The sequence below is a fragment of the Candida parapsilosis genome, contig 005569, assembly GCF_000182765.1.
Source record: "Candida parapsilosis strain CDC317 annotated contig 005569".
NCBI lineage: Eukaryota > Fungi > Ascomycota > Pichiomycetes > Serinales > Debaryomycetaceae > Lodderomyces > Lodderomyces parapsilosis.
In genome coordinates this window covers 1,661,767-1,687,756 of record NW_023503278.1, presented here as the reverse complement: position 1 = coordinate 1,687,756, position 25,990 = coordinate 1,661,767, and the positions used below count along the sequence as shown (strand labels likewise).

The 25,990-nt window shown below is 38.4% G+C and overlaps 12 protein-coding genes across 12 annotated transcripts; 7 read left to right on the top strand and 5 right to left on the bottom strand. All coding sequences in view use genetic code 12, as the record gives it.

The window, feature by feature from the left end:
* Nucleotides 1-86: 86 nt before the first annotated feature.
* On the top strand, nt 87-863 carry CPAR2_107980 (uncharacterized protein; the record flags this gene model as incomplete). Its single annotated transcript, XM_036807070.1, has 1 exon — nt 87-863. One exon carries the CDS (start codon nt 87-89, stop codon nt 861-863), a length of 777 nt encoding a protein of 258 aa, XP_036663943.1.
* A 112-nt stretch (nt 864-975) lies between these two features.
* Nucleotides 976-2,073, bottom strand: ARO4 (3-deoxy-7-phosphoheptulonate synthase; the record flags this gene model as incomplete). Its single annotated transcript, XM_036807069.1, has 1 exon — nt 976-2,073. One exon carries the CDS (start codon nt 2,071-2,073, stop codon nt 976-978), a length of 1,098 nt encoding a protein of 365 aa, XP_036663942.1.
* Nucleotides 2,074-2,911: 838 nt separating this feature from the next.
* CPAR2_107960 (amino acid transporter) lies at nt 2,912-4,174 on the top strand (the record flags this gene model as incomplete). Its single annotated transcript, XM_036807067.1, has 1 exon — nt 2,912-4,174. One exon carries the CDS (start codon nt 2,912-2,914, stop codon nt 4,172-4,174), a length of 1,263 nt encoding a protein of 420 aa, XP_036663941.1.
* Nucleotides 4,175-4,315: 141 nt separating this feature from the next.
* CPAR2_107950 (uncharacterized protein) lies at nt 4,316-5,488 on the top strand (the record flags this gene model as incomplete). Its single annotated transcript, XM_036807066.1, has 1 exon — nt 4,316-5,488. The coding sequence occupies one exon, from the start codon at nt 4,316-4,318 to the stop codon at nt 5,486-5,488; it is 1,173 nt and encodes a 390-aa protein (XP_036663940.1).
* A 4,190-nt stretch (nt 5,489-9,678) lies between these two features.
* Nucleotides 9,679-10,977, bottom strand: BRG1 (GATA-type transcription factor BRG1; the record flags this gene model as incomplete). Its single annotated transcript, XM_036807065.1, has 1 exon — nt 9,679-10,977. One exon carries the CDS (start codon nt 10,975-10,977, stop codon nt 9,679-9,681), a length of 1,299 nt encoding a protein of 432 aa, XP_036663939.1.
* A 5,639-nt stretch (nt 10,978-16,616) lies between these two features.
* CPAR2_107930 (uncharacterized protein) lies at nt 16,617-16,949 on the top strand (the record flags this gene model as incomplete). The annotated part of the gene is made up of 2 exons (XM_036807064.1): nt 16,617-16,656; nt 16,753-16,949. 2 exons carry the CDS (start codon nt 16,617-16,619, stop codon nt 16,947-16,949), a joined length of 237 nt encoding a protein of 78 aa, XP_036663938.1.
* A 595-nt stretch (nt 16,950-17,544) lies between these two features.
* CPAR2_107920 (uncharacterized protein) lies at nt 17,545-17,871 on the top strand (the record flags this gene model as incomplete). The annotated part of the gene is made up of 2 exons (XM_036807063.1): nt 17,545-17,572; nt 17,633-17,871. The coding sequence occupies 2 exons, from the start codon at nt 17,545-17,547 to the stop codon at nt 17,869-17,871; spliced, it is 267 nt and encodes an 88-aa protein (XP_036663937.1).
* A 995-nt stretch (nt 17,872-18,866) lies between these two features.
* On the top strand, nt 18,867-20,480 carry CUE5 (ubiquitin-binding protein; the record flags this gene model as incomplete). The annotated part of the gene is made up of 1 exon (XM_036807062.1): nt 18,867-20,480. One exon carries the CDS (start codon nt 18,867-18,869, stop codon nt 20,478-20,480), a length of 1,614 nt encoding a protein of 537 aa, XP_036663936.1.
* Nucleotides 20,481-20,693: 213 nt separating this feature from the next.
* CPAR2_107900 (uncharacterized protein) lies at nt 20,694-22,004 on the bottom strand (the record flags this gene model as incomplete). The annotated part of the gene is made up of 1 exon (XM_036807061.1): nt 20,694-22,004. One exon carries the CDS (start codon nt 22,002-22,004, stop codon nt 20,694-20,696), a length of 1,311 nt encoding a protein of 436 aa, XP_036663935.1.
* A 1,429-nt stretch (nt 22,005-23,433) lies between these two features.
* Nucleotides 23,434-24,648, bottom strand: CPAR2_107890 (uncharacterized protein; the record flags this gene model as incomplete). Its single annotated transcript, XM_036807060.1, has 1 exon — nt 23,434-24,648. One exon carries the CDS (start codon nt 24,646-24,648, stop codon nt 23,434-23,436), a length of 1,215 nt encoding a protein of 404 aa, XP_036663934.1.
* Nucleotides 24,649-24,727: 79 nt separating this feature from the next.
* Nucleotides 24,728-25,216, bottom strand: CPAR2_107880 (uncharacterized protein; the record flags this gene model as incomplete). The annotated part of the gene is made up of 1 exon (XM_036807059.1): nt 24,728-25,216. One exon carries the CDS (start codon nt 25,214-25,216, stop codon nt 24,728-24,730), a length of 489 nt encoding a protein of 162 aa, XP_036663933.1.
* Nucleotides 25,217-25,395: 179 nt separating this feature from the next.
* CPAR2_107870 (DNA-directed RNA polymerase III subunit) lies at nt 25,396-25,983 on the top strand (the record flags this gene model as incomplete). Its single annotated transcript, XM_036807058.1, has 1 exon — nt 25,396-25,983. The coding sequence occupies one exon, from the start codon at nt 25,396-25,398 to the stop codon at nt 25,981-25,983; it is 588 nt and encodes a 195-aa protein (XP_036663932.1).
* Between the last annotated feature and the right edge of the window lie 7 nt (nt 25,984-25,990).

Below are 25,990 nucleotides of genomic sequence, written 5' to 3'. Positions count from 1 at the left end.
GGGTTTTGGGTTTGCAGTCGCGCTTTTTTTCACAAATTTTGTCAAAGTTCCCCGCTAAAAATTTCAACTTCCTTTGCTAGGCGGCTATGACTCACGATGTCGATCATTTGATAATTGTACCATGCCACGGAGTCTACAAGTTAGGAGAGCTACCACATAGACAACAATCATGGCACATGGCTGATTTCCAACTTGAAGGAAACGACCATCTTTGCTTTCTTGAACATTTAGATATTGCGTTGAAAGAATTGGAAAAAAATTTCCATGCATATTTGATCATTTCTGGTGGAGAAACGAAGAAGGAAGCTGGTCCAATATCGGAGGCGTTTTCTTACTATGCAATTATTGAAAAGCAAGTGAGAGAAGAAATTGGTTTCGATCGGGTTACAACTGAAAACTATGCACGTGATTCCTTCGAGAATGTCATATTTCTGATTTGTCGATTTTATGAGGTGTTCAAACGGTATCCTGAATATATCACTATTATCGGGTTTGAGTTTAAGAGGGAGAGATTTTTAAACCTACACTTGTCGCAGGCTCTAAGATTTCCTCGTGATCGGGTATATTATATTGGAAATAGCCCTAATCCCAATCACTTAACTAAAGAAGAAAAGGACAAGTACTTTGAGGACTTGCGCTCTAGTGAGTACAGAAACGCAGTACAAGAGTTTCGGAAGGATTGGTATGGCGTTCAGGATGTATTAATGAGTAAAAAGGAAAAGAGGAACCCGTATTCTAGACTGCATGGCTATACTTTGAGTAATGGTCCCATCCGAGAGTTCTTATGTCAAATTTCAGGACGGGCAAGACCTGAAAGTAATGAAGTCGTCCACAAGGCGTTAGACGATGCTCCATGGACTTGAGTAGAAGACGATTAACTTACCAACCGAGTGTTTGAATCTACAAAGTTTGTTCTCTACCATAAACCTTCTAATAAATCATCCTATATATATATACACATTATACTTTTTAATTTCAGTTCTTTTTCAAGCTTCTTCTAGCTTGTACTGCTTTGCTCAATTTGGTCAACATGTCAACGGTAGTTTCCCATGAAACGCATCCATCGGTGATTGAGACACCATACTTCAATACGTCTTTATTTTGACCAGCTGGTGGCATGCCTTGCTTACCTTCATTGATATGAGATTCAATCATAACACCAATTAACGAATCGTCACCGTGACTAATTTGTTCAGCAACGGCATCCAATACTTGCGGTTGGTTTCTGTAATCCTTCTTTGAGTTATCATGAGAACAATCAACCATCAATTTGATGCTTGGATCAGTAGACTTGCTGATAGCTTCCTTAGCTGCTTTAACTGATTCAGCGTCATAGTTTGTAATCTTTTTACCACCTCTCAAGATTATGAAACAAGAGTCGTTACCCCTAGTTGTGGTGATAGCAGCAGTACCATTCTTTGTCACGCCCATAAAATGGTGTCCCTTGGAGGAAGCTTGTACAGCATCTAAAGCAACAGTTAAACCACCATCAGTGCCGTTTTTGAAACCAATGGGGAAGCTTAAGCCAGATGCCAACTCTCTGTGCAATTGAGATTCAGTAGTTCTGGCACCAATAGCACCAAAACTCAAAAAATCCAGAAAGTATTGTGGTGATATCGTGTCCAACATTTCCGAACCAATTGGTAATCCAACTTCAGTCAAGTCGGAGTATAACTGACGAGAAATTCTCAAACCTCTATTGATATCGAATGAGTTGTCAACATCAGGATCGTTAATCAAACCTTTCCATCCAACAGTAGTTCTAGGTTTTTCCAAATAAGCTCTCATTATAATACATAAATCATCCTTCAACTCTTCACTCAATTTTTTCAAGCGGTGTGCATACTCCAAAGCAGCTTTAGTGTCATGAATGGAACATGGACCAACTATAACCAATGCTCTATCGTCTTTCCCTTTAAGAATTTGAGTTGACTCAAACCGTCCTCTAATGACTGCATCTAACGATTTTGATGAAGCTTTGATTTCATTCAGCAATACAACTGGTGGCACTAATGGGTCGTAACCAAGAATCCTTGTGTCGTCGTATTCGGCTGGAAGTGGTGTGTGGCTCATGTTGGGTGGGATGTGCAATGGAAGATGTAACTATTGTGGAAACTATTGCAAAAAGAAAAAGAAAAAAATTTTTCGTTTCTTTGTTTCAAAATGAGAGATGCAAAGATTGATTTTGTAGGTTCTTGTGAAAAATTCAATAGTCGTGGAGCTTGACCGTATGAAGTGTGATTGAAAGGAAACTCTTGAAAAGATATATAAATCCAAGAAGTAGGTTGTGTTGAAAAGTATTTCAAATGAAAAAGTAAAATGAGTCAGATGAACTACATGTATTTTTTAAATTGAAAACGTGCATTGCTTCATAAGTAGTCCGAAAATGACTAACATCGTAGTAACACAAAAACAAAACACTTCCAGGACTTAAGATATTTCACTTTTTCTATAGACACATCACAGGTTAGAGTGCTACGTAACTGAAAAGCTTGTGCTCTATTCCAAGGAACGAGTCTAGAGCAAACAAATCACCTCAATAAAACGTATAGCGTAATCGAGTGGTAATTGATTTTAACTTCAACTTTGCATGAAAAAATACCTCAGATATGTTAAAGGTTCTATGGTCAAAAACAAAAAGCAATGTCTCGAACTGATTGCAAACTAGGCACAATGTGCATTTATCTTGCCCCTTTAGGAACTACTTGAAAGCTTCTCAAACCGCAGTTGAGCTTATCTTCTTAAAATTGAAGTCACGTGATTGCGTGTACCTATTTGTGTAACTATTTACATTCACGTTCTCAAGGGAATATCTTTCACCGACAAGAGATATCCGCAACGAGTATATCATTTCAACACAGGAGCTCATACGCCCTGTGCACATTCTCATTCCTTTGCCACATCATCAACAATGATATCATTACTGCACCAAACAAAGATTTTTACGTCGTTTTTTATATTTGGATTGCTCAACAACATCTTGTATGTCATAATCCTCTCAGCCGCTGTTGATCTTGTGGGCTCGGCAACGCCAAAGGGAGTGGTGCTATTGGCGGATATCATGCCATCGTTCACTTTTAAACTAGTGGCGCCGTTCTTCATTCATCTAATACCATACAAAACCAGGTTGTTTTCACTTGTTGGGTTGTCAAGTAGCGGCATGCTTTTAATTTCGTTGAGCTCACAGCTGGCCATTGGAATCAAGATATTTGGTATAATGCTAGCGTCGTTATCATCAGGAATGGGGGAAGTTAGCTTTTTGCAATTAACTCATTTTTACACTGGCGGTAGTGCAACGGGTGATAGCTCAATTGGAATTGGGGGTTTTTCCAGTGGCACGGGTGGTGCAGGACTTTGCGGTAGCTTTTTGTTTATGTTAATGACCAATATGATGGGCATATCAGTCACCATTGTGTTGTTGATGTTTGCCATTTGTCCGTTAGGGTTTTTGGCCACTTATTATTTGCTACTTCCGCCACCTGATCATGAGTATCATGAAATTGAAAACACATTGTTTGATGAAGCCGCTGAAGAAATTGGAATGGACGGTGGCGCTGTTGGTCGGGACTTACATGCTACTTCCTCCATCACTCGACATTTCAGTGCCACCTTCGAAAAAATCAAGCCGTTGATAGTGCCCTTCATGATTCCACTTAGCACGGTGTACATTTCGGAGTACGTGATTAATCAAGGTGTTGCGCCAACTTTGTTATACCCATTGGAGGACCTTCCGCGTTGGCTATTCACATCCTACAGAGACATTTATGTCGTCTATGGATTCCTATACCAATTGGGGGTTTTCATTTCAAGATCCTCCATATCTTTTGGTATACGAATTAGAAAGCTCTATATGCTTTCGTTACTACAATTCATCAACGTGGTTATCACCATAATTCAATCGATGTACGACCTTCCATTCACATCCATATGGCTACTATTAATACTAATCCTTTATGAAGGTTTATTAGGAGGCTTTTCCTATGTCAATACGTTTGTTTCAGTTAGTGAAGGTGTACCAAAAACTAAACGAGAGTTTAGTATGGGGTGTGTTAGTGTAAGTGATGGTATGGGAATTGCAATTGCTGGATGCATAAACTTGTGGCTTGAGAAAAAATTGTGTGGTTTGCAAGTGGATAGAGGGAGAGACTGGTGTTTAAATGGAGGGTCAGTATAATGTAGATGAATAATACATAAAATGGATATTAGTGAGTAATTGTAGTAGTGGCAGCTCACAAACGGGAGCCACTTTTTTTTTTATTTGCCGACCGCGAAATCGGGCAAATCAACTTTACCCAGATCAATCCGCTGATCAACAATGTTAGCCATCGGTCGGATTCAACGTCAGGTACATGCCACAAGGCGAGCATCGCTAGCTTCCCACTTCCATACTTCTTCCATTCTATTCAAACAAAACAAAAATATTGCCTTTGTCTTTGATATTGATGGTGTTCTTATACGAGGAAAAAAGCCCATCCCGCAAGCTAAACCAACGTTGGAGTTACTCAATCGAGAGAAGATTCCTTACATATTGATGACCAATGGTGGTGGAGTGCTGGAATCTCGAAAAGCTGAAGAAGTTGCTCAAATAACTGGAGGTCCTGCTATTTCGCCATTGCAAGTGGTGCAAAGCCATACTCCAATGAAGGCATTAGTACAAGATCCAGAGTTCAATCGAGTCTTGGTGGTTGGTGGAGATGGTGACAATGCGAGAAAAGTAGCTGAACAGTATGGGTTTAAAGATGTAATCATGCCCATCGATATTGTCAAGGCTAATAAAGCAGTGTCACCTCATGCTATGTTTACCAAACGTGATTTAGACGAATATGCCATTGACATTGATTTAAACAAACCTATAGATGCGATATTGGTCTTCAATGATCCTAGAGATATGTCTACTGATATTCAAGTTGTTCAAGATTTGTTGAACTCAAATAGAGGTTTGATTGGCACTAAACGCAGCTTGAAAAGTATTAAAGATAGAACCAAACCATCAATCCCCATCATCTTTAGCAACAATGATTACATTTACGCTAACGACTTTCCCTTACCGAGGTTTGGACAAGGAGCGTTCAGAATCATTACGGAGACATTATACAACACCACCAACAAGCTATTTCCACCAAACAATCTCGATTCATTGATTATGGGGAAACCATTTAAATTGCAATACGATTTCGCTCACCATGTCTTGATTGATTGGAGACTAAAATTGATCTCTGAGAAATTTGACACGAAGCAAGTGCTCCCTTTGCTTGGTTCAGTTCCACTGGAATCACCTTTTACAGATATTTATATGGTTGGAGACAATCCAGAATCGGACATCAAAGGAGCAAATGACAATGGATGGCAGTCCATCTTATTAAGGACTGGTGTTTTTCAAGATGAGGATTATGAAGGCATTATCGCCAAACCTACTGTGGGTGTGTTTGATAATGTTGAAGAAGCTGTAAAGCACGTGTTGCGGAAGCACGATATACCTATAGAGTAATAGAATATAGACGTATAGTATGAAGATGTGTGTTGGTGGATTATTGGTGGTTCCATCACTTATGGCGCTGGGAGGACTTTACATGGTACAACCGTTCGACCTGCGGAACCACAATTAACGAAATCGTTGCTCAATATGACAATCTTTTGACATTGAGTCTCTGTGTGCATACAAAAGAGTATACAACGTGGATAATGTGTTATCCCCTAAATCCGTGTTTCAGGTTGAGATTAGACGAATTACATGTTACTAAGAACCGTATTTTGTGTAGAGATAAATTCAAGCGTCATGCAGTAAGAGAAGTAGTTTTGTGTAAACAATTAATTTAATTGACTATCCTGACGATTCACTGCAGCAGATGTTAGTTGAGCGGTAAAATAAGAGAAAAAACAATGCAATAAGTGGCCGTACTTTGAGCTCTTATTAAAGAGCTTTCTTAGAGCAAGTATTGAGTTAGTCTCGTCTCTGTGTAACGTTCGGAAAAGCTGTTTTCCGAAACCCAAGTAGAAAAGCACACATGCTACTGCGCTTAATAAAAGCGGGTCATTTTGTTAGCTTGACCCTCTGGCAATAAGACGTATGAGCCCTACAGGCCAAACCCTGACATTGTTTTGGAACTGAATTCCATGCACCAAAGCTCTGAGATAGGCGGTCTAGAAGTAATCTGCTACAATAGTCCCATATCACATGCCTAAAAGTGGCGACATGAGTCAAATCGTTTGAACAATTGCTAAAAAAGTATGCAAGCAAAACTCCGAATCATCTTTCTCCACTTTTGCTAAATCATGCATAAAGGCTCTTGACGAAGTTGATCATTTACGCTAACTTTATTTATAGACCCAGGCGGATATATTTAAAACGTGTTTGCATTTTGTGGTGTGATGCATTTTAATCGTTGTGCCTGCTTGTTTTCATTTTTTTTTCTTAGCTTGTGAAAGATCGTCACATAAACACATTCGTTTCTGTTACAATTGTTTGCTGATATAGCAATGCTTTTGTAGATTTGGTTTCCTTGCGTTAAAATGAGATTTTGCAAACGTTTGCCACAATCTGAAATTTTGAATTGTGGAGAATGGTTGAATATGTATCTGTGGCAAGAGAACAAATCGTGAACTTGAACTTGACGAAACCAGATAACCCAGAAGTGAGAAGGTACTCGGTATCTGTTCATCTAAGAGGCGTGCTCTGCATATATTGCATGAGCGTCTAAATTTGTGTGTGACGAGATTTTCAAAAGACAATGCTCATAACCGTCTGCATTCAATCACCTAAGATTCAACATACGATCTAAGATCGTCTTATTAAACGACAAAAGCAAGGGGGGATGGAAGGGAACATGGTGCGCATTTGCATATGCCGTGACAACATTCCAGCCAGCAACAATGTGAAACGTTTATATTACAATCTTTTCATGTGACCGGCAAATTCTTGTTTTATGTGGACCAGTCAACGGAAATGTGACATCTCCGCTCCGGGAGGAAGAAAGAGGCGCACTTTTGTGTAAGTTGTAAATAAATGAATTCGCACATACTTTTCATACTTTCCTTCTGCAGTACTGTAGAAATAAGGGGGTGGTTTTTCACTTGAGTTTGATCCTGGAATTTTACTTTGACAATTGCTTTGACGACATCAAAAATCCCCTTTGGAGCATCTAGAAAGATCCATGTAGCCTGGACAGTCTTTAATGATTGCAGAATCTTTTACCCCTCCTGCATTAAAGGCACCTCCCTTTTCTTTGTTTTGTTCTCTCAGTTTTTACTCTTTAATCGATTGCAGTGATCGACAGAGAAAAAGAAAGATCTTAAATCCGATTCATAATATGTCAATTGACTTATTTTTCAACAAACAAGATGTAAGCACAAAACAATTTCGGAACAGTTTCGGGAAGGGGGGATGGAGAGAATTAGTGACAAATACTTTTCCGGTGGCTTTTGTTTCCAAAAAGTTATGTCGGGCAATTGACAAACGACACGAGATTTTAATGTCTGAACGAAAAGCTTTTCAGTTGAATCCACCTGCAACTGAAGACCCCTGATGACGAAGATCGTATTGATTTGCAAAGTCGAAACCGAGCCTCAAAACTCATTGGCTACTTTGTTTTAGTTTTGAATGTGGCTCACGCAATGCGCAAGAGAGAGCCTCAACTACTATTGCGCTAGTCAGTCATTCCTTGCATGTGTTTCCTACAAGAATGTCAGAGTAATCAGGCGATGATTTAGTATAGAGCATCATTTTCGCGAATCAACAAGGGACCCTGACGATGTTACCCAATTTCGTCTTGTTTGGACGACATTCAGGACCCAGATGTCCTTTCCACGCACAATCTAATTAAGCAAATCGAATCTTCAAAAGTTTGTCGGGGAGTGACTGATTTGTGCCCGGTTTTGTGCTAATCAAATTTTTGTTGGGTCTTCTTTCTTTCGACTGAAGAAGAGCAAAAGTGAGGAGAGCAGGGAGGGAGAGTCCATCCTAGGGGAAATTGTTTTCTCAGGCGTACGCCTACCCAACATTTCCGCCTTTGAATTAAGCGATTGAGTAATCAATGCAATTTATGCACCAATCAGCCTTGAATAGAACAAAATTCAAAAAGAATACTTCTTCTCTCTTTATTTTGCTTAAGGAAAATTTTTCGGCACAATCTAAACAATTTTTCTCTCTCTTTGTATTTTGTGGTTTTGTGGCTTCACAAACAATAAGATTCTATGCGTAAATGCGCACATGGATTTTAGAGAAGCACTTGTATAGGCATCAACAGTTGTTACCAAAAGTACAAAAGTGGTCTGGTTTTCTTAGCAACAAAAAGAAAAAAATGCAAGGTGGCTTTAGATCGCCCGGCAATCGTTGCCTTTATTGCTACAGTTACACGAAAGGGTAAGATTGTCTGTTTCGTTTTGATCATTCATTTTTCGTCTAAATAGTGACAATCTAAAATGCTGATTGTACCTTGCTTCTGATTCAGAGATTGTCGATGCAATTGCGGGGTTCTTACATTCCTGGAAAGCTCCGACTCCCGTCATATTTTCCATTTTTACATAGGTAGAATATAACCGGGGTCTTTGCTACATTTACAATCAACAATAGGAAACCTCGTCCGGAACAATTGTCTATTCTTCCATCTTTAGGATCTTGAGATTCAGATCCGAAAATATTTTCTAGCTCTTCGAATTTTGTGTTTTGAAAATTAGAAAAACGCCTGAATGACGGAAAGCAACATTGCACAAACTTTATGACAAGAAATTTCCCATCCTACCAGCTTATGAGAGAAAACTAAAAAAGACAATGCAATCAGTTGAGATATTTGGTGTCAGTTACAAAAGAGTAATCATTTTCTTGAACCTGCAACTCGTGTTATTCGCAACCACTCTGTATTTTCTCTTCAAATTCATCGCTTCATGTTTCTATTAGGCAACAAAGGTGACAAAAATAGAAAAAAAAATGTTCACTTGCTGATGTCAAAAAGAAGGAAAATGAAAATATCGTATATGAACAGTTTCAGGTAAAAGAAAGAATGGAGAGGCGTTCACAGTTCCCCTTGAGACTGTATGAGCCCACGCCAGCTACTTTCGTCATGGGTTTTGACGTTGGTTTGCGCTTTGTTGTGAATTGGGTCGTAGCCTACAATTTTGATTTCTCAAGAGTACTACCGCGTTACAAAAACTGCCACAATTTGAAACAATTGTTTTGCAATTGTTCTTTATAAACCGCCTTGTAGGATATATTATGCGCTTAGAGAACAAGACAGGCCCGTTTTGGGTGATAGGCTTTGCCTGTTGATACAAGGGATTATCCGCTAATCAAAATAATTTTCACACACCCCTCAATTATCTTCGTATTGTGAATACGTCACAATAGTATTATGTTCTTTTCTCTTGAAACTTATTGTCCATCTCGGAAGAGCAATTTTCCCACGAATTTCACTCGTAATTGAATTTTCCATTCTTGAGTTTCATTCTAGACCCTATAATTATATTTGTCATGAAATTTAGTTCAGCTTTGTGTAATGTCTGGTCCCAACGAAGTCACCTACAAATCATTGGCCAGACTGACTCCATAATTCATAGAGCAATAAAGTGTATCACCACTACAATAATCCATTATCGTAAACTGTTCATTAACGCTATAAAAATTTATTTATAAAGAAACTCGATAGAAGTGAACGTAGACCCCCCTCAAAACCAGCCGCCAAATCTTTACTGATGAACCAAAGGCATTGCCCGGGCTTGACTTTGGAAGTGCATGGTTGGATTCACCGGTACTGCCGGTGGTGGCAATGGCATGTAACCCTGGGGAATATAGTTTGCATTCGATGGGGGTTGTTGTATTTGCTGATGATGAATTTGATAAGCTTGCGAACTGTTGGCATGTAGTGGCGCTTGTTGTAATGGACTGGTTGCTGAGTTACTGTGTGGGTGATGAAGAACTGCAAATTGAGCAGGATAATGTTGTAGATGCTGTTGCAAACCTTGCAATTCGTGAACGCTCTCGCTTCTGTGATGATGCATAGTAGACATCTTACCCACCAGTTTTCTAAAACTAATTCTTCTTCCGTTTTTGCCTTTGGTTACACGATTGTTCAACACCTCTTCAGCAGCAACAGCAGCACCTTTTCTTTTAACCAACTTGGCATGGAATAACCCACACGCATTGCACAATGTTCTTACACCCTTTGGTCCCCTTCTCCATTCCGGTGTTTCTGTGGTACCACATCTATGACATTTGTTTGTTGTTTTAGGTACAACTTCAGTAATTGTGTAAGGGTGACCCATTTGCAAACCATGATTGTTGGGATGTTGAACTGCGAAATGAGGTTTTGAGTAATACGAAACATGAGGCGGAAGGTATTGAGGAACTGGTGCTGAGAAAGATCTTAAAGGTTGGTGGTATTGTGGGGAACCCTGTGCGACATTGTACTCTATTGGTGATTGAAATGAAGGTGGAACCGGTGCTGATTGCAGTTGTTGTGAAAGTTGTGGTTGGTGGCTTGGTTGAAAATGGTAGGTGGGTGAAGAAACAGTGGAAGTAGCGGAAACCGACTGGGGAGCTGTGGTAGCAGATACAATAGGAGCTTGAGCTACAGCAGGTTCATGTTTTGATAACAAGATTTGCTGCTTTTCTTGGTAATTGATAGCTGGTGAGCCAAGCGAAACTGTCTTTGTAAAGGAGTTGTTACTCTGAACTGGTGCTGTCGGCGTACTACTGTTTGAATTGTTGAGCGCAACACTAGATGGTGTCATTGGTTTGATTGGTGGTATTTTGAGTGCCACTGGTTCATTGAAATCGGTGTTTAAACGAAGACTAGGCAAAACTGGTGGTTGTCCATTAACATTTGCGAAGGATCTAGGAGAAGCAAGTGCATTACCCTGAAGGTGTTTATTATTAAACTCCCTTGTAGATTTGCCTGTTAATTCATGAATAGAAGGCAATTTGACTGAGGCCGTTGACATTGTAGTTGTAGGTGCAGCTGCAGTTGCAGTAGTAGTAGCTGACATTGATTGGATACTAAGGGGTGTTTATACGACGTTGGCGGAATAGATATTGATAAGCTCAGCCGTATTTCAGTGAACCAAGAACCAAAATCTAGTGGAAAGTGTTTGACTTATATATATATATATATATGTCTTTGGTTAAGTATTAAATCTAAATTCATACAAGAAACATAATCTTTCTGGGTTTAATTTTGGAATAGTGTTACGCAAAAACTAAAAGAATTTTGTAGTGATTTTTAGATTTTCTATTTATACATTATAGAGGCTGCTGATTACACAAACCACAAAATGCAAAACTTTCTGTGTTAACAATCAACACCTCTTGCATATATGTCAGAGAGAATAAAAATTTTGCTCTGCCTTCCTGCACAAGAGACACGGATATTTTTTTAAGCTTTTCTAATCACTTTGTGCAAGTGTGTTGTTGTTTAACATAAGAAATTGTGCATTAACTCCAACAATTTAAAATCAAAAATCAAGTTTGAATTTCACGTAAAGCATCTTAAATAAAAAAGAAACAATTGAAAAGTTGCGTTTAACGTTTGCTATTAACTTTCGATTCACGGAACGGGTTACATTGTACCATGATACATTGAACAAACCATACTTTTCTTTCAAGAATAGAAATCACTCAGTGTATTACTTCCAATATTATCAGCGCAATAACCCTTGACACATTTGTAATTAGACAAAACCACATGCAAGAGAACCAAATTTTCATATAATAATCATGATAACAATAATAATAAAAATAATAATAATAATAATAGTAGCGGAAAAAGCGAATCCCCGCCATTATTGGCTAGGAATTGCTAGCGATTGTCTGTCAGGCTGAACTTCAGCCGATGATTAGGCGGGCTAAAATCTAACTCGATTTTGAAAATGTGATTAAGGTATGTGCTGTCCTTTTCTGTTGAGTTCTGTAAGGTTTGTAAATTCCAGACTGGAACATGCATCGTTATCAATCACGTTAAAAAGATCTGTGCATTTGCTGTTACAAACCCCCCCTCGCGTCTCAATCATATGCATCTGAAAGAAAAATAAAAAAGAGTACGATCAACCCTATCTCCCCAAACCTTATTTAGGTTGTGCATGGCTCTTTTTCTTTCTTGTTGCAGGGGTAAAAACTTTTGCTAATCGTAACAGATCAAAATGTGAGCAAGTGGATCTAGACGTGAAGGGTTTATTGTGAAATGGACTTAGTCATTAGCTATACAATTTTGGGTCTATTCGACAACAAGAAGCTATACATAGGAGCTATGCTTCTGATCAATATCAAACCAATATCAGAGAATATAGTATTGCTTACATTACATGCAATTAGGTTAATACAAAAGAAGTTTGTTAGATCTCCATAACTACCCGGTGTATAATGTGGTTTTGTAACCGTAAATAATACTTTAACTTGTATTGATATTTTCTTCCATTTTTTTCATCCCATATTTCTTATGTTGCTTTGCAAACGCCCAAATATAGCTTGCACTCAACTCTCTACATTACCTTATTGTTTTGCTTTCTTTTTGTAAATGTAGGATCTCTCTACCAGAGCGACGTTTATTTATTCACATTCGGGACAAGTTTCTCTGCGTCTCAGACAACCGTTTTATTCTTCTGACATTTAGTGTAACTTTTCCATATTTCTTCCTCTACATGAAATTTTCGGGCGGATAAACAAAATCTTGTGAAATAAGGTTCCAACATTTCCGACTGTAAATCGAAAATATTGTCTTCGACTCTGTCTGAGGTTTCCACTGACGTATTTTTCAGACCTTGATACAAACCACAACCGTAAGAAAAGAGTTGTATTATGTATAAAAGTTAGAAAGCATCCTTACTTCTCGTATACACTTTATAATCACTGTGACATGGTTATGAGACTTTTCTTTGTTTGTTTCATAAACACACACACTGAGATGTAACAGATTTGCTCCTTTGTTGTTTTGGGAAGAAAAGGAAAAAGAAATTGGGATTTCAATTTCTTTGCTTGGGCCCTTTTATTGTGTATAAAAATCTTTTACAATCAATTGTTCTAGACAATAGCGGAGATTTGCGCTTGTGCGTTGTTTTTCATTTTGGCCAACAGGGTTATTCTTTTCCTTCCAGCGCTACACTTTAATCCATGACAATAGGACTGTTGGTCATGAATACCAGTGAAGTGTGTATGCCACTCCTTTCAATTACACCTCGTTAGATATTGTGTCACTAATCCATTTTCGCCTCACACACTTTTCTTGTCGCTGTATTAACTTGGCGAGCGAGCCCAAACAATTGACTAAATTTGAAATTTGAGCATGCACACGTGGGAGAATATAAGAAGTGGGGAAACCACATTTTTCAATTAACAGGTACTATTCGGGGGTCTTTGGTTTTGGGTCTTGAGTCCTGACGTCTTGGACTTTTGTAAGTCTACGTTTGTGTTACTTTCTTCCAATTTCATTATCGCACGTGCCAGATCTCATAACCCATTCCTTAGTAGAGTTATCCCTCATTGAAGCAACCAAAGATAACCTCTGATATAACTAAAAAAAAAAAAACAAATCGTTTCGGTCCGGTGCTGTAACTTCTGCAGTAAGGAATTGCTTGATACACTTGTAGTGGATAACATAGGAGAGAATCCACAGTTTATCGGCTCGGACAGAGTCGAACCACATTAAAAAGAGAACACAATATGCAGAACAAGGGTACAACACATACCTAATTTCATGTAAACTTCCCTATTGTCTTTCTACAATTTGTAAGGATCGGATCGAAGCAATAAGAAATCTCCAACGCTTTAATGTTATAAAACATCTATTGTTTCTCAGAATAAGTTGTGCGCAAAATTTACAGGTAACGTGGGCCACCTCACCCCTCAAAACCTGCGGATTACGAATCAACGGGCTTATACGGACTTTCAATGACACCGGAAAAGCTGGCGGTACGTGGAATGGATTCACATCGATCACACTGAAAGTCTTCAGCTATAGTATTCGTAGTTTTGCCAAGGTAGTGCCGGAACCAACTTCGTGTGTTATTCTTCCAACCCATACAGGATAATCTATGCAGCTCTCCCTAAATAGCCAAGATTGTGTCAACTGTGTCGCACTTGGCATATCGTGACAAAGATTATTGGTGGAGAATCCCACAACAATAAAAGAAAATGAAAAAAAAACGCTGAGAACAATGCTTATTGTCCTCACTATGTGGAAAAATACTCTCCCGGGAAGAAATCTGAAATGCAATGAGCGACTTTTGTCAGGCTTTCCGAACAATAAGGTTCTTCTATGTGTGTATTTGCTGGGTATAACCCTGTCACATTCTCGCAAGGTGTTTTGCATTGCTAGTTATGACCCACAACATTGACTTCAGATCAGAGAATATTCCCATCGTTTGTAATTGAACCGTGTACGAAGTGTCGACAATACGAATGTGCAAAAATGTTGGGCTCGTAACCCAAGTGATATATAAATAGATTTGATTGCACAATAAAGCCAAATGTTTGTGCGCGAAAGCTGTTCTCTGGTTATAAACTAATCGCCCTGATTGTTTACGTTACTACAATAGCAGCCTATACAATGTAGAATTGCTCGCACTCTCCCAAATGACGTAAGCTCGTACCCCCTTGTTCTCCACTTTATGGTACTGACTTTCTAAAATGCGGTAAACGTTTGCGCAAAGTCTCACATGTACTTTGTATGTCAATTTCAACCAATTGAATTTGTGTCGATAGAAGGACGAAAATTGATGGGTATCAATGAAATAGCGAGAAATTGCATGCCGGAAAACGCCCAAAAAAATTGTGGCAATGTGCGAATGTGCGAATGAGGCGCTATTGTCCGCCTCTGTCGTGAAACTCGTTCACTCGTATGAAATTCGCCCATCTGGAAGACGATGTATGGAACTCAGCAAAAAGAGTAGCAATGGTTTGTTGAATAGAGTTGGGGATTTCTCGTCACTCAGTGATAAGTAATACAAAACCTTTTAGGTTACCCACGGCTAATCATGGATGCAAGACTTACTAAAGTTAAAAGAAATCTGATAATCTTTGATCTTTCTTTAACTCCTATCTTGCATAATCTCGATTATGCAACGAATCACAGTGGAATCGTACAATCCTTTGCATAAAATCCTTTCACGCAATTTAAAAACATATATTGAAACATCCACACGACGACACAGTTTTTTGGCTTCTTTATTCTTGGTTTGTGTCTCCCTATTGTGGTTTTTTAAGAAATCTTACATTGAGATTTGTTCAACACCGTTTGCTTTGTTTTTAGACTCCAAGTAAGAAAATAAAACCCAAAAGAGGGAATTATGTATGCAAAATGCGCTAAGTAATCATATAATTAGCAAATTGCTCAATCCTTTTGTACTATTTCAGCTCTCTCTGATTGCGCTTTTTTTCCTATTTCTGAATTTGGTTCTATTTATTAATAGGAAGAGCAACAGAGCTGAATGCGATGAGAGTGAAAGACAACTACAATAGAGGTTCAAAAGGGTTATTTGAATATTGCTCACACATTGTTGGCATTTGTTATTCAGAATACGATTAGCTTTGACACCTGTACCTTTTTTGTGTCCGAATCCCACACCAATCAGATAAATCGGTGTAACATCTGAGGTCTGGATAGTTATACTTTAGGGAATCACCTGAGCATTCTAATGGGGGCAGATTATCGTGCAGATACGGTGTCACCATATTAGATGTGTACCTATACACGGCTCATAACCGTTAGAATTGATATTATTGCTCAATCAAGTACAACTGCAGACCCAAATATCTCATAACCAATTATCATTCGACAAGCCATTTAGCATTATATATGGGCATAATTCCCTCATTATAATACCGCGGATAAGTCATACTCTGTGCTTTCAAGGCTTAGGGTTTTGCTCAAGAAAATCAGCTGATGACACGAATGTTGATTTTGTAGATACCAGCTTGCTTCTTGAATTCCGTTTCTAAAATTAATTCACGCCTCATGGGTTTTACGATATAGACTACCGCAGTACAAGATGAGGGTGATCAAGCCGAGCAAATGCGTTCCTAGCATAGAAGTTTCTTGTAAACAACGGATAGAATAGCAAAAAGATGGCCAGCCTTTTGCGTTCAAATGAAGATTCAAAGTTTAGAAATATGTTTTTGATAGTTATCATCCAGATTAGTCTCACTTTTGGTAATTCAATCTCAAAAGTATTCGACATACATACTTTGACCTAAAATGATGCAAAAAATGAAAAACTTTCAATTGTATATGCTACGAAAAGTAACTTCATTTGATACTCCAGAACGTATCAATGGCGAGTGAGACTTAAAGACTATCTTTCGATATCTTAATACCTAAGGAGCCAGAACAGAATTTCGAAGCAAATGCATGTGTAACACCTTGAATTGGTTCCTCCATGAATCACTTTTACCTGAATGTTGGACACCAACATCTGAAGAGCTACATAAAATTACCGGCAATTTATTCGAGACTACATTTAACTCCCACACACTCTTGTTACTAGCAATTACCTTCTCTGTTCAACAACCATTGCCAAAACAAAAGCTCACATGGTAGCACTACACTCTTTTCAGAAAACAAATTTTTTGTTTAAACAAAATCTCATTCGCAGTACACCAACAGCTCGTCATTGACTGCATATATACATTTAAAACCATGGGATCATCAGAGAGCTACACATTTCCATCATCTATACGTATGTGACATGCACCACTCGATCGTATTCGCATTTGGCGGATGAAGCAATACTTTACACGAGAATTCCGTAATACTAACTAGCGAAATCTTTTAGCTTCCCAACAAGAATTGGATGATCATAATGTTCCATTCTACTACAGGGATAAATGTGCTTCTAACTTGATTGAATATTACAAGTGTCTTGATAAAGGTACTTCTTTTTGCAACAAGACCAAAGACGAGTTTTACAAGTGTCAATATTACCTATTAAAAGGAAGATTGGATAGTTATATCAAGGAACACCATCATTAGAGAGAATCTACGGAACGTGTGTAATATTGAGGATAATATCTAACAAATCGGTTGATTATAATGGTGTACTTTAAATGAATAAGACGGAAGACCGGTGGAAGAGTGTTTCAGAAAGAAGTTTTGCAACAACACGCAAGGAATGCAATGAACCGGAAGAGTTTTGGTGGTTGGCTGAGGTGCTTCAAACTGTTTTCTTGCCAATCTCCATAAATGTATGAATGTACAATATTGATAATGAAAAGTTGAAATTTTGTAAATGCATTTACAACGCTAATGCGATTGACTATTGGTAGTTATATCTTTCTCTGGTGTGGAATCTGTTATATAGCATCATCTCCCAACTCTTGCAGAGCAACCACAAGTGACGTCTTAGCATTTGTTACTGGTTGCAATTTATCTACTTCAAACCTGCACATAACAGGTATGACTTTGCAACAAATATTATTGGTCCTTCTTCTATTGGGTTATTTGGCCAAATGTACACTACCACTCGCGAAAGACAAATACAATTTTGAAAGAGAAACCAAAGAGATACCCCCGTCTCGAGCTCTAATCTACTGGAAAAATCTACATACGTATATACACATATTCACAAATGTCAGTAACACAGTTTCCACCGCTTCGTATGTACGCAAACACGAAACCTGATCCATGGATGGGTTACTAACTCAATGTTTGTCTAGTTTCGCAAGACGATTGCCAGAAGTATAAAGTTCCATTGAAATGGAGAGATAGATGTGCTGCTTATTTCGCGTTGTATCAGACTTGTTTAATCAGACAATCGGCCAACTCATCAGTTGATTGTAAACATGACAAACATTCTTGGGAAGAGTGTGAAAATTTGGATTTGATTAGAAGAAGAAAGGAATTGCAACAGGTTAAGGAACAAAGGAGGGAAGAATTGGCATCTGCGTCATCGTGAGAAGCAAAAACGGAGGGCTAATTGTCTATTATAAGGAAAGAAACGGTTCGTACTGCACAATTTGAGACATCCATCTCGATGAAGGGACATCTACCATTGAGAATATCAACCCTCACATGGGATAATTTGTATCATAGATTGATTGGAAACAAAATTTTGAATAATCGCAATACAATGTATAAATACCTCTACAACTCTTTTAACTTGACCATTCAAATGTGAGTCTGCACTTGAAAAGATAAAATAATTCGAATCATATTCAAATTCGATTCAAATGACAGATTCTTCCAAGGGTGATGGGGTATGAACATTAATTGTCCAATTCCCCATTCCTTCTTCTTTGATATTCCTCCGCTGTCCACACTCTATATTCATCTATATTACAAATATAAAGCTCTAGCAATTGTCGGAGTTATTTAAAATAAATACTATCAAAGAGAAGAGGAAAAAGGAATCAAAAGATAATTGAAGGGTGAAAAATTTCACTAGAATAATTTTATGCGAGAGAGATGGAGGAGGGCGTGTACTGTGGTCAAACTTTGTAGCTACTGGTTCAATACGAAATTGGCAAACCCAGTAAACAACTCAGACAACAAAGAGAGCATCAAGCACACACCAAGAAGCTCGACTCCCTCTTTCGATTACTGTAGAAATCAACTACGGTTACTGTACACGTCAGTTGCAACAAATCTATAGCCAAAATTTTCATCAATAGGAGATCCTATGATAATGTGTCAGACACCACCAAACTTAATTTCAAAGAAATCGCGGTGTTCTTCTGTCATCCAAGAACCTTGTAGCAATCAATCGTGATGGTCTGGTGTTAACCTCAAGAGTTTGCAAACATTATAGTGCGGCGCAATAATCGACCTAAATCTCCAGAAAAATGACGTCGAAACTGCTCGCCACAAAAAAAAAAAAAGAGCTCAAGTCAACGAACCATTGTACAACCAAAACCATAACCATACTTGAACTATATCATTTGCACTTCGAATATGGCAAAGGCTAAGAAAGACGACTTAAAGGCAGTATCTGCCCAACCATTGGATTCAATTGATGATACGAAACTGGGAAAAAAGGAGACTAAAGACAGCGGAGTTAGTGAAGCAACTTCAAAGGAGGTGCCAGAAAACAAAGACACGGCTAAAGGCGATGCAAAAGAAGAAGCACCTATTGAAGATATACCACTTGGTGATGATAATGAGAAGAAGGACTCTACTGCTGACGAACCGAAGGATGTTGCGACAAAAAATGCAACAAACAAGGCACAATCTACCGATTCCAACCCTTCAACCACCACTTCTACTACCACTGAGGAAGCAGCTCCACCAGTACCACCAAAAAGACCCAAGGACCCAGTTGAGCAAATTGTTCAAGATTTAAAAGATGCATTTCCACAAACTGATGACAAGATTATCACAGCTGTGCTTATTGCATCTCAAGGTAATCCCGAACCAGCATTTGGTGCATTACTTTACTTGTCTGATCCAACTTTCAAACCCGATATCCCAGTTTATCCTCAACATCAACCTACAAGTAATCCACGTGCAGCTTTTGGAAGTGGATTAGTCAGAAGTAGAGCTCCTAGTGATACGTCGCATACTTTTACTGATGATGAGATATTGGCACGTAAATTGCAAAAAGAATTTGAGTTGGAAGATGAGAGACAAAGACGTAGGCGTGAGGAAAAAGCAAGACAAAGGCAACATCATGGAGAAAGAAGTAATCGAGGAGGGGGAGCAGGTGTGGCAGCGAGATCACGTTCAAGTCGTGAACGTCGTCGTAATAATGATGATGATGGATTTGATGATGACGATGAATCACCAGATGAATTTGAAACTATAAAAGAAACTTTTACTCAAGGTTTAGAAGAAGCAAGAACAACAATTAATGGATGGGTTTCAGGTCTTGCTAAGAAATTCGATAATGCTGGCAGTGGAGCCAACAACAATAACAACAACAGAACCAATTCCAAATACGATCGTGCCAATGACGAATTTGACTATGATGAGTTTGATCATGGCAATGAAAGACGTGGCGGTGGCGGCGCTACCGGTTCTCAACGTCGTCCACCACAACGTCAACAATTTGGCAGCAAATCACATCGTGATGGTGGCAACAATTTTGGCAATTTAGGTGGTGGAAGATACTATGATGACTGGAGAAACAAAACCAATCGTGCTCGATTTGATGAAGATCCTGAGATCATTACTGGTGATTTCCAAGACCAAATTACCATTACTGATAAAGATAATTTGAAACTGGAGGATGCGAAAAAGAGTAAGCAAATTGGTCGTGGCGGGAACGCGGAGAAAGGAGGCAAGAAAAAAGATGATGCCCATGGTGATGATGATGATGATGATGATGATGAAGAGGAAGATCCAGAAACCACGCCTAATTTACCTCGTCGTCCTAGAATGTCAAGTGACGTAGTTGATGACTCTAGAAAGGGAGCTCATCATGATTCTGCTAGTGGGAACAAGACCATTGGTGCTGGTACTGGTGCTGGTTCTGGTGGTTCAACTACACAGACCACTACTGATAATGCGTTTCTGGTTGATGATAGTGATGACGATGACGAGAATAGCAATTTAGTGAAAAGTGGTTGAAGTTGAATTTGCTGTGTAAGTAGTTATTTTCAAGCTATATAGGATCTTAAGGGAATATTTTTTTATTTTGGCATGTCTACGAAAGCTAGGCCATAATTTGGTGGTCTTTTTTTGTTCATTTTTTATATACTTTACACAAGTGCTGGGTAAAAAAAAAGTGGGGGGGGGGGGGGGTAGGGGTTACACTAAAAGCTAAACAATCACACATGCACACTAAATGACGAACTTAAATGGTTGATCTTTTCCATTTGAGTTATTTGATTCTGCTTGTAAATCCATTGATACACGGGACAAGGTAGGATGATATTTTTCCCAATGTATATAGGGGCAAGTTACAATGGGTGTAGGTTTAGGTAATCCAGTTTCACCTTGTAATAGCTTTGTTACAAATGCAATTGTTTCTTCTTTTGAAGATGTATTGAATCTTGACTTTAGTTGTGATAATTGTACAATTTCTTGTTCAATTTGGTTGCGTTGGTTTTGAATTAGTGGCAACGTTGATGCAAGGGTTATATAGTCGGTATTGTTTGATACTAAATCAGACAGTTGTTGTTGTTGTGGTGGTGGTGGTTGCTGTTCAAATTTCGGTTGTAATTCAGATTTAGCTTCCGGAGCTATTGTTTGGGATTGGGGTGAGAAAATCTGCTCCAATGGTGATGTTTCTACTTCATCCATCTTCACATTTCTTTCTTCTTCTTCTTCTTCTTCTTCTTCTTCATGTTGGAACGATTCTGGCGGAGTCGATGGATACACGGATACCATTTCTTGCTCCTTTTGCAAATGCAACTGTTGCTTGTGCCTAGCTAATATTTCTTCCTCGACATCGCTATCATCATCATTCTTGGGTGTCAACAATGGTGAACTTTCAAAACCATTTACTTCATCATGTGGTAATTTAAAAGTGACAGACTTGCTACGCCTATGTTGGTAGCACTGTTCTTGAGATTCGCAGTCATTCATATGGGTCGATGTTGTAGAGTCAAAGTAGTCTGGTTTGGCGGTAATTTCTTGCAACATATACTCTTCCTCCAGATTCATACCTGGTGGTGTTTGTGAATTTTGCCGTTGTTGTTTTACTCGATGAGTATAGTTGTCGTGTTCCGTAGTGTGGTGAAGTTGGCGCTTAATCTTGCATTTTAGTTGTTGCTTCTCTTTTGCCTCTTGTTCTTGCTTGTGTTGTGGCAAAAGGTGAAGTTTCAGGTTCAGTCTAGTTATCGGCTTATCAGGGGTGGATGTACTAGAAGCAGAAGCTGTTTTCTTATTTTTTGGTGCAGTTATGTCGTCATCCCCAAGATATTTCAAGTGGTTAGTCAGTTGTTGTCGCTGTCGACGCTGCCATGAACTATTGTGAGAACTATGATGACGAGGGTGGTTGTGTTGTTGTTGTTGTTGTTGCTGTTGTTGCTGCTTTTGTTGTTTATGGATAGGAGTATTGGAAATGTCACCCAACTCATTCAACTTTCTTTTGGTATGAGTAGATGGTTTAGCTGAAGTATGTTTCTTCAAAGTTGCTGTTGATACCATGATGGATATATGATGGTTGATATACAACGTTATAAGGCAAATGTAGATTTTGCAGATATGTGGACTTAGTTTAGTAGTGGCGTGTCTATGTGATCAGACCGAATACAGCACAAGTGAACAAAACGAAACAAAGGAAAAAAAAAAAGAATTAAATTAAAATTCGAAAAATAAAAATAAAAAAACTCCGTTCAGCCCTCAAAAGGAATAATGAAAAGTGAATTGTTTGTTTAGCAATGTTTTATAGGTTGTATCAATTGCCGGTGCTTAGTAACGGTTCTTCTATGAAATGAATGTAGTATCTTTGGGAAACAATTAAAGTCTCCTTTATTGAAAAAAGTGGGTGGCGAATAAAAAAAAAAAAAAAAAAAAAACAAGGTAGAATTAAATGAAGAAAAGTAAAGTGGAAAGTTTTTTTGCTTTTGTCGGTTTCGTTGTTGTTGTTGTTGTTGTTGAAAAAATAAAATAAAAAAAGAGAGACAGAAGGAGAGACAAAGACAAAGACAAAGACAAAGACATAGTGAAATTCTTACTTCAATAGTAACACAAAATACCTTCTTGCGTATTCTTACACATATAATTGTGCACATATACACTACCATTCATTCTTTTAGCTACAATCGAATGTGAGGTCAAACAACAAAAGTATTACAGCATAATCTTATGAGTATCTAATTACCAATTACCAACTTCGTTGGTGCAAATAAAGCCTTATCAATTGGGGGTGGATGATTGGGGTGGGGAGGCGAGATATAAAATGGTGTAATTAGACTTGATAGTGAGTACTGCATATAAACAAACTCTTGAGAAAAATAAAAGAGGAGAAGACACTCTGTGTGCGTATTGTGTATGTTAATTTGTCCATTTATCATCAGTAAATTATATGCAGGAATAATACAATACAATACTAAGTATAAACTTAACAAACTGTAGACGATTAAAAGCAAGTATACACTGCTGCCAATCTTAATCCAATTGTGGTTTAAACCTCATCACATTCCTTTTTATGCCTTGTTATTTAGTATTGCTTCTCTTCTTAGGCTCATAGATTTGGGTGATTATGCGCATGTGTTGTGTTGTGTTGTGTTGTGTGACGCAAAAATAAAATCTTCTTTGACACATCTGCATATACACTTTTTATCAGGACTCTATACCACAGTTATATATATATATATATATATATATATATATATATACATCGCTGAACGTTGGCACAAGAAAACAGACACATGTGCACTAATATCGGACATGTTTTACGTCCCCATTGACTAGCAATAGTGAACATTTGAAATAATTTTGCCTTGTTTTAGGGCAACACATGTTCAACAATGTAGATATGTAAACTTAAATACATATCATGAACAATAGTCTATTTACAATATATACATATATATATATACACACACACACACACACACACACACACAACGCATCACTTTCTAGGCAACTGTTTTCTTTCATTCTTGCCGCCCTTTGTCTCACCACCAGTCAAATACCCACCTACTTTTCTCACATCCAGCTTCATTTCACCCAACATCAACTTATACCTCCAAAACATTCCATGTTGTTGCTTCAACTTCTCCTTCTTCTTTTTCACTTCACGATTAATGATACCAACTTGTGCATCATAAGGTACACCTGCTTCTGCTTCTTGCAACGTTTCTTTGCCAAATAAATAATCAAATACTCTTCCATCAGACCAGAAAAACCCCTTTCTATCAATAACCCAGCTCTTCAGTTTCATGGACGAAATTTTTTCTCGCAACACAAAGAAAAAGAACCCTTTATCAGACGTTCCATAAAATCCTTTACCGGTCCAAACACGTGCGGTTTTACGACGACTCAAGTTTTCCAAAGGAACAGTATACACCGGCGTTGGTCTACCTGGAATCAATGGATGCGAAGTAAACTTGATGTATTCTTTGGGTCCAGGCAAATACCACATTCTTCTCACTAATTTTGTGGGGAAAATGGCAGCACCAGCAGCAGCAACAAACATGGTGATTGATGGAATCAAATACATTGCTAATGAAAGCGCCCAATCTCGATTTCTCAATGCTTCATTAGTCTCTTCTTTTTCATTTTCATCATATTCCTTACGTGATATCCAAAATGCCCATTCAAATAAAACACAAGCATAAATGGTAAACATTATTGATAAACAAAAACACATTAGGAAATATAATCGATGTGGTTCACTTTCATAAATGAGTTCTGGTTGCTTCTTGTTTTTCAAAATATTAATCACTTGTTTAAAAGTGTAATGTTTACCCACTTGAGGCACACCAGGTCGAGGCAATAATGTTGGTACATTTTCTTTGCCTAGTGGGAATTTAGGTACACGGTCTTTAGCCGTATTGGTTTGTACTTGTTCGCCAGGTATATGGAGTTTCAAATTCTCCCATTCACTTTTCGAAGGTAATTGCTTACCGGCGTTTGGATTTGTAGGCAATTGTGAATCATTTAAAGTACCATTTTGGGCTTCATTGTCTTTTTTATTACCATTGTTTGATGAGTTAGATTGAGGTAGGTTTGATTTGAATCTAGCAATTGTCAATGGAAGGAAGCGACTTCGTATGGGAGCAAATGCTATAGGGTGTGTTTTTGTCCCTATAATAAGTAGGTTCCTGAATCCAACGCGATACATAGTGGGCAGTAATACCAAACTGATGTCTGGTAAATATTTCCATCACCACCAGTTTTTTTTTTTTTTCTCTCTCTTCAGCTCACCTTCTGCCCTTACTTTTGTGTTTCTTTGGAACACTTGACTCAGCACGTTTCAATTGGACAGGGAATTGTCCAATATACTTTCCATCCATATCCTTAAAAGCTTGTAGGTAGTCATCGGCATTAGCAAACGCAACGAAGCCATATCCCTTGGGCTTCTTTGTATGCTTGTCCATGGGAACATGCACATTACTCATGCTTGTGTACTTACCAAATGCACCACGTAAAAGATCATTAGTGGCATCAGGGCCCAAATTGCCAACAAATAAACGGAAATGTTTCGGGTTCCATGATGGCTCTTGTGTGGCTGGAGCACCACCGGTGCCAGTTGTCAGAGACGTGATAGTGGGTGGACCCTTTAATTGATGTTGCTGTTGACGAACAGAATGTAGATAACTTGCCGCCTTCTTAGCACTAATATGTTTCCCATCCAATACGTTCACCTGTGGCTTGCTCACTCTGTAGGGACTACCTGTTTTCGGAGCCATTGCGTATGTAGTCGAGTAACACTGTTAGCTACTCCAGTTTATGTCAACTTTATTTTATTTTATTTTTTTTTTTTTCTTCCTTACATCCTTCATCGCATCACCAAAAGATCATCTTCCAGACATCAACAACACCAACCAACGACGCCTCCTCCCCATCTTTGCCCCACAACCCTCCATTCATGTTTATACTATCAGAAATCAATGATCTAATACGGATCCCACCACACACATTCAACATCCCTATTCAACATGCAATCACCGACGAGCTCAACAAGAAATATGCCAACAAAGTTGTCCCCAAGCTAGGGGTCGTTATCACCATATGGGATTTGCTCGATATAAAAGACGGACTACTAAAACCAGGAGATGGCGGATCATATGTTGAAGTAAGATTTAGATGCATTGTATTCAAACCATTTGTTGGTGAAGTATTGACTGGTTGGGTGACTGAATGTAAAGCTACTGGTATCAAGGTACGATTAGAGTTTTTCGATGATATTTGGATCCCGGCTGATTATTTATTTGAAGACTGTGAATTTAAAGAAAGCGAACTGGCTTGGGTATGGAATTCAGCTGATACAGAATTGTTTATTGATGTTGATGAAAAAATTCGATTCAAGGTGGAAAAAGAGGTGTTTTACAATGTGAAACCGAAAAGTTCCAATGAAGCCATAGGAATCGAAGAACCGGCGAATAAGGTGCCGCCATATAGTATAATTGCATCCTGTCAACTCTCGGGTCTTGGATGTGTTTCATGGTGGGATTAGGGAAATA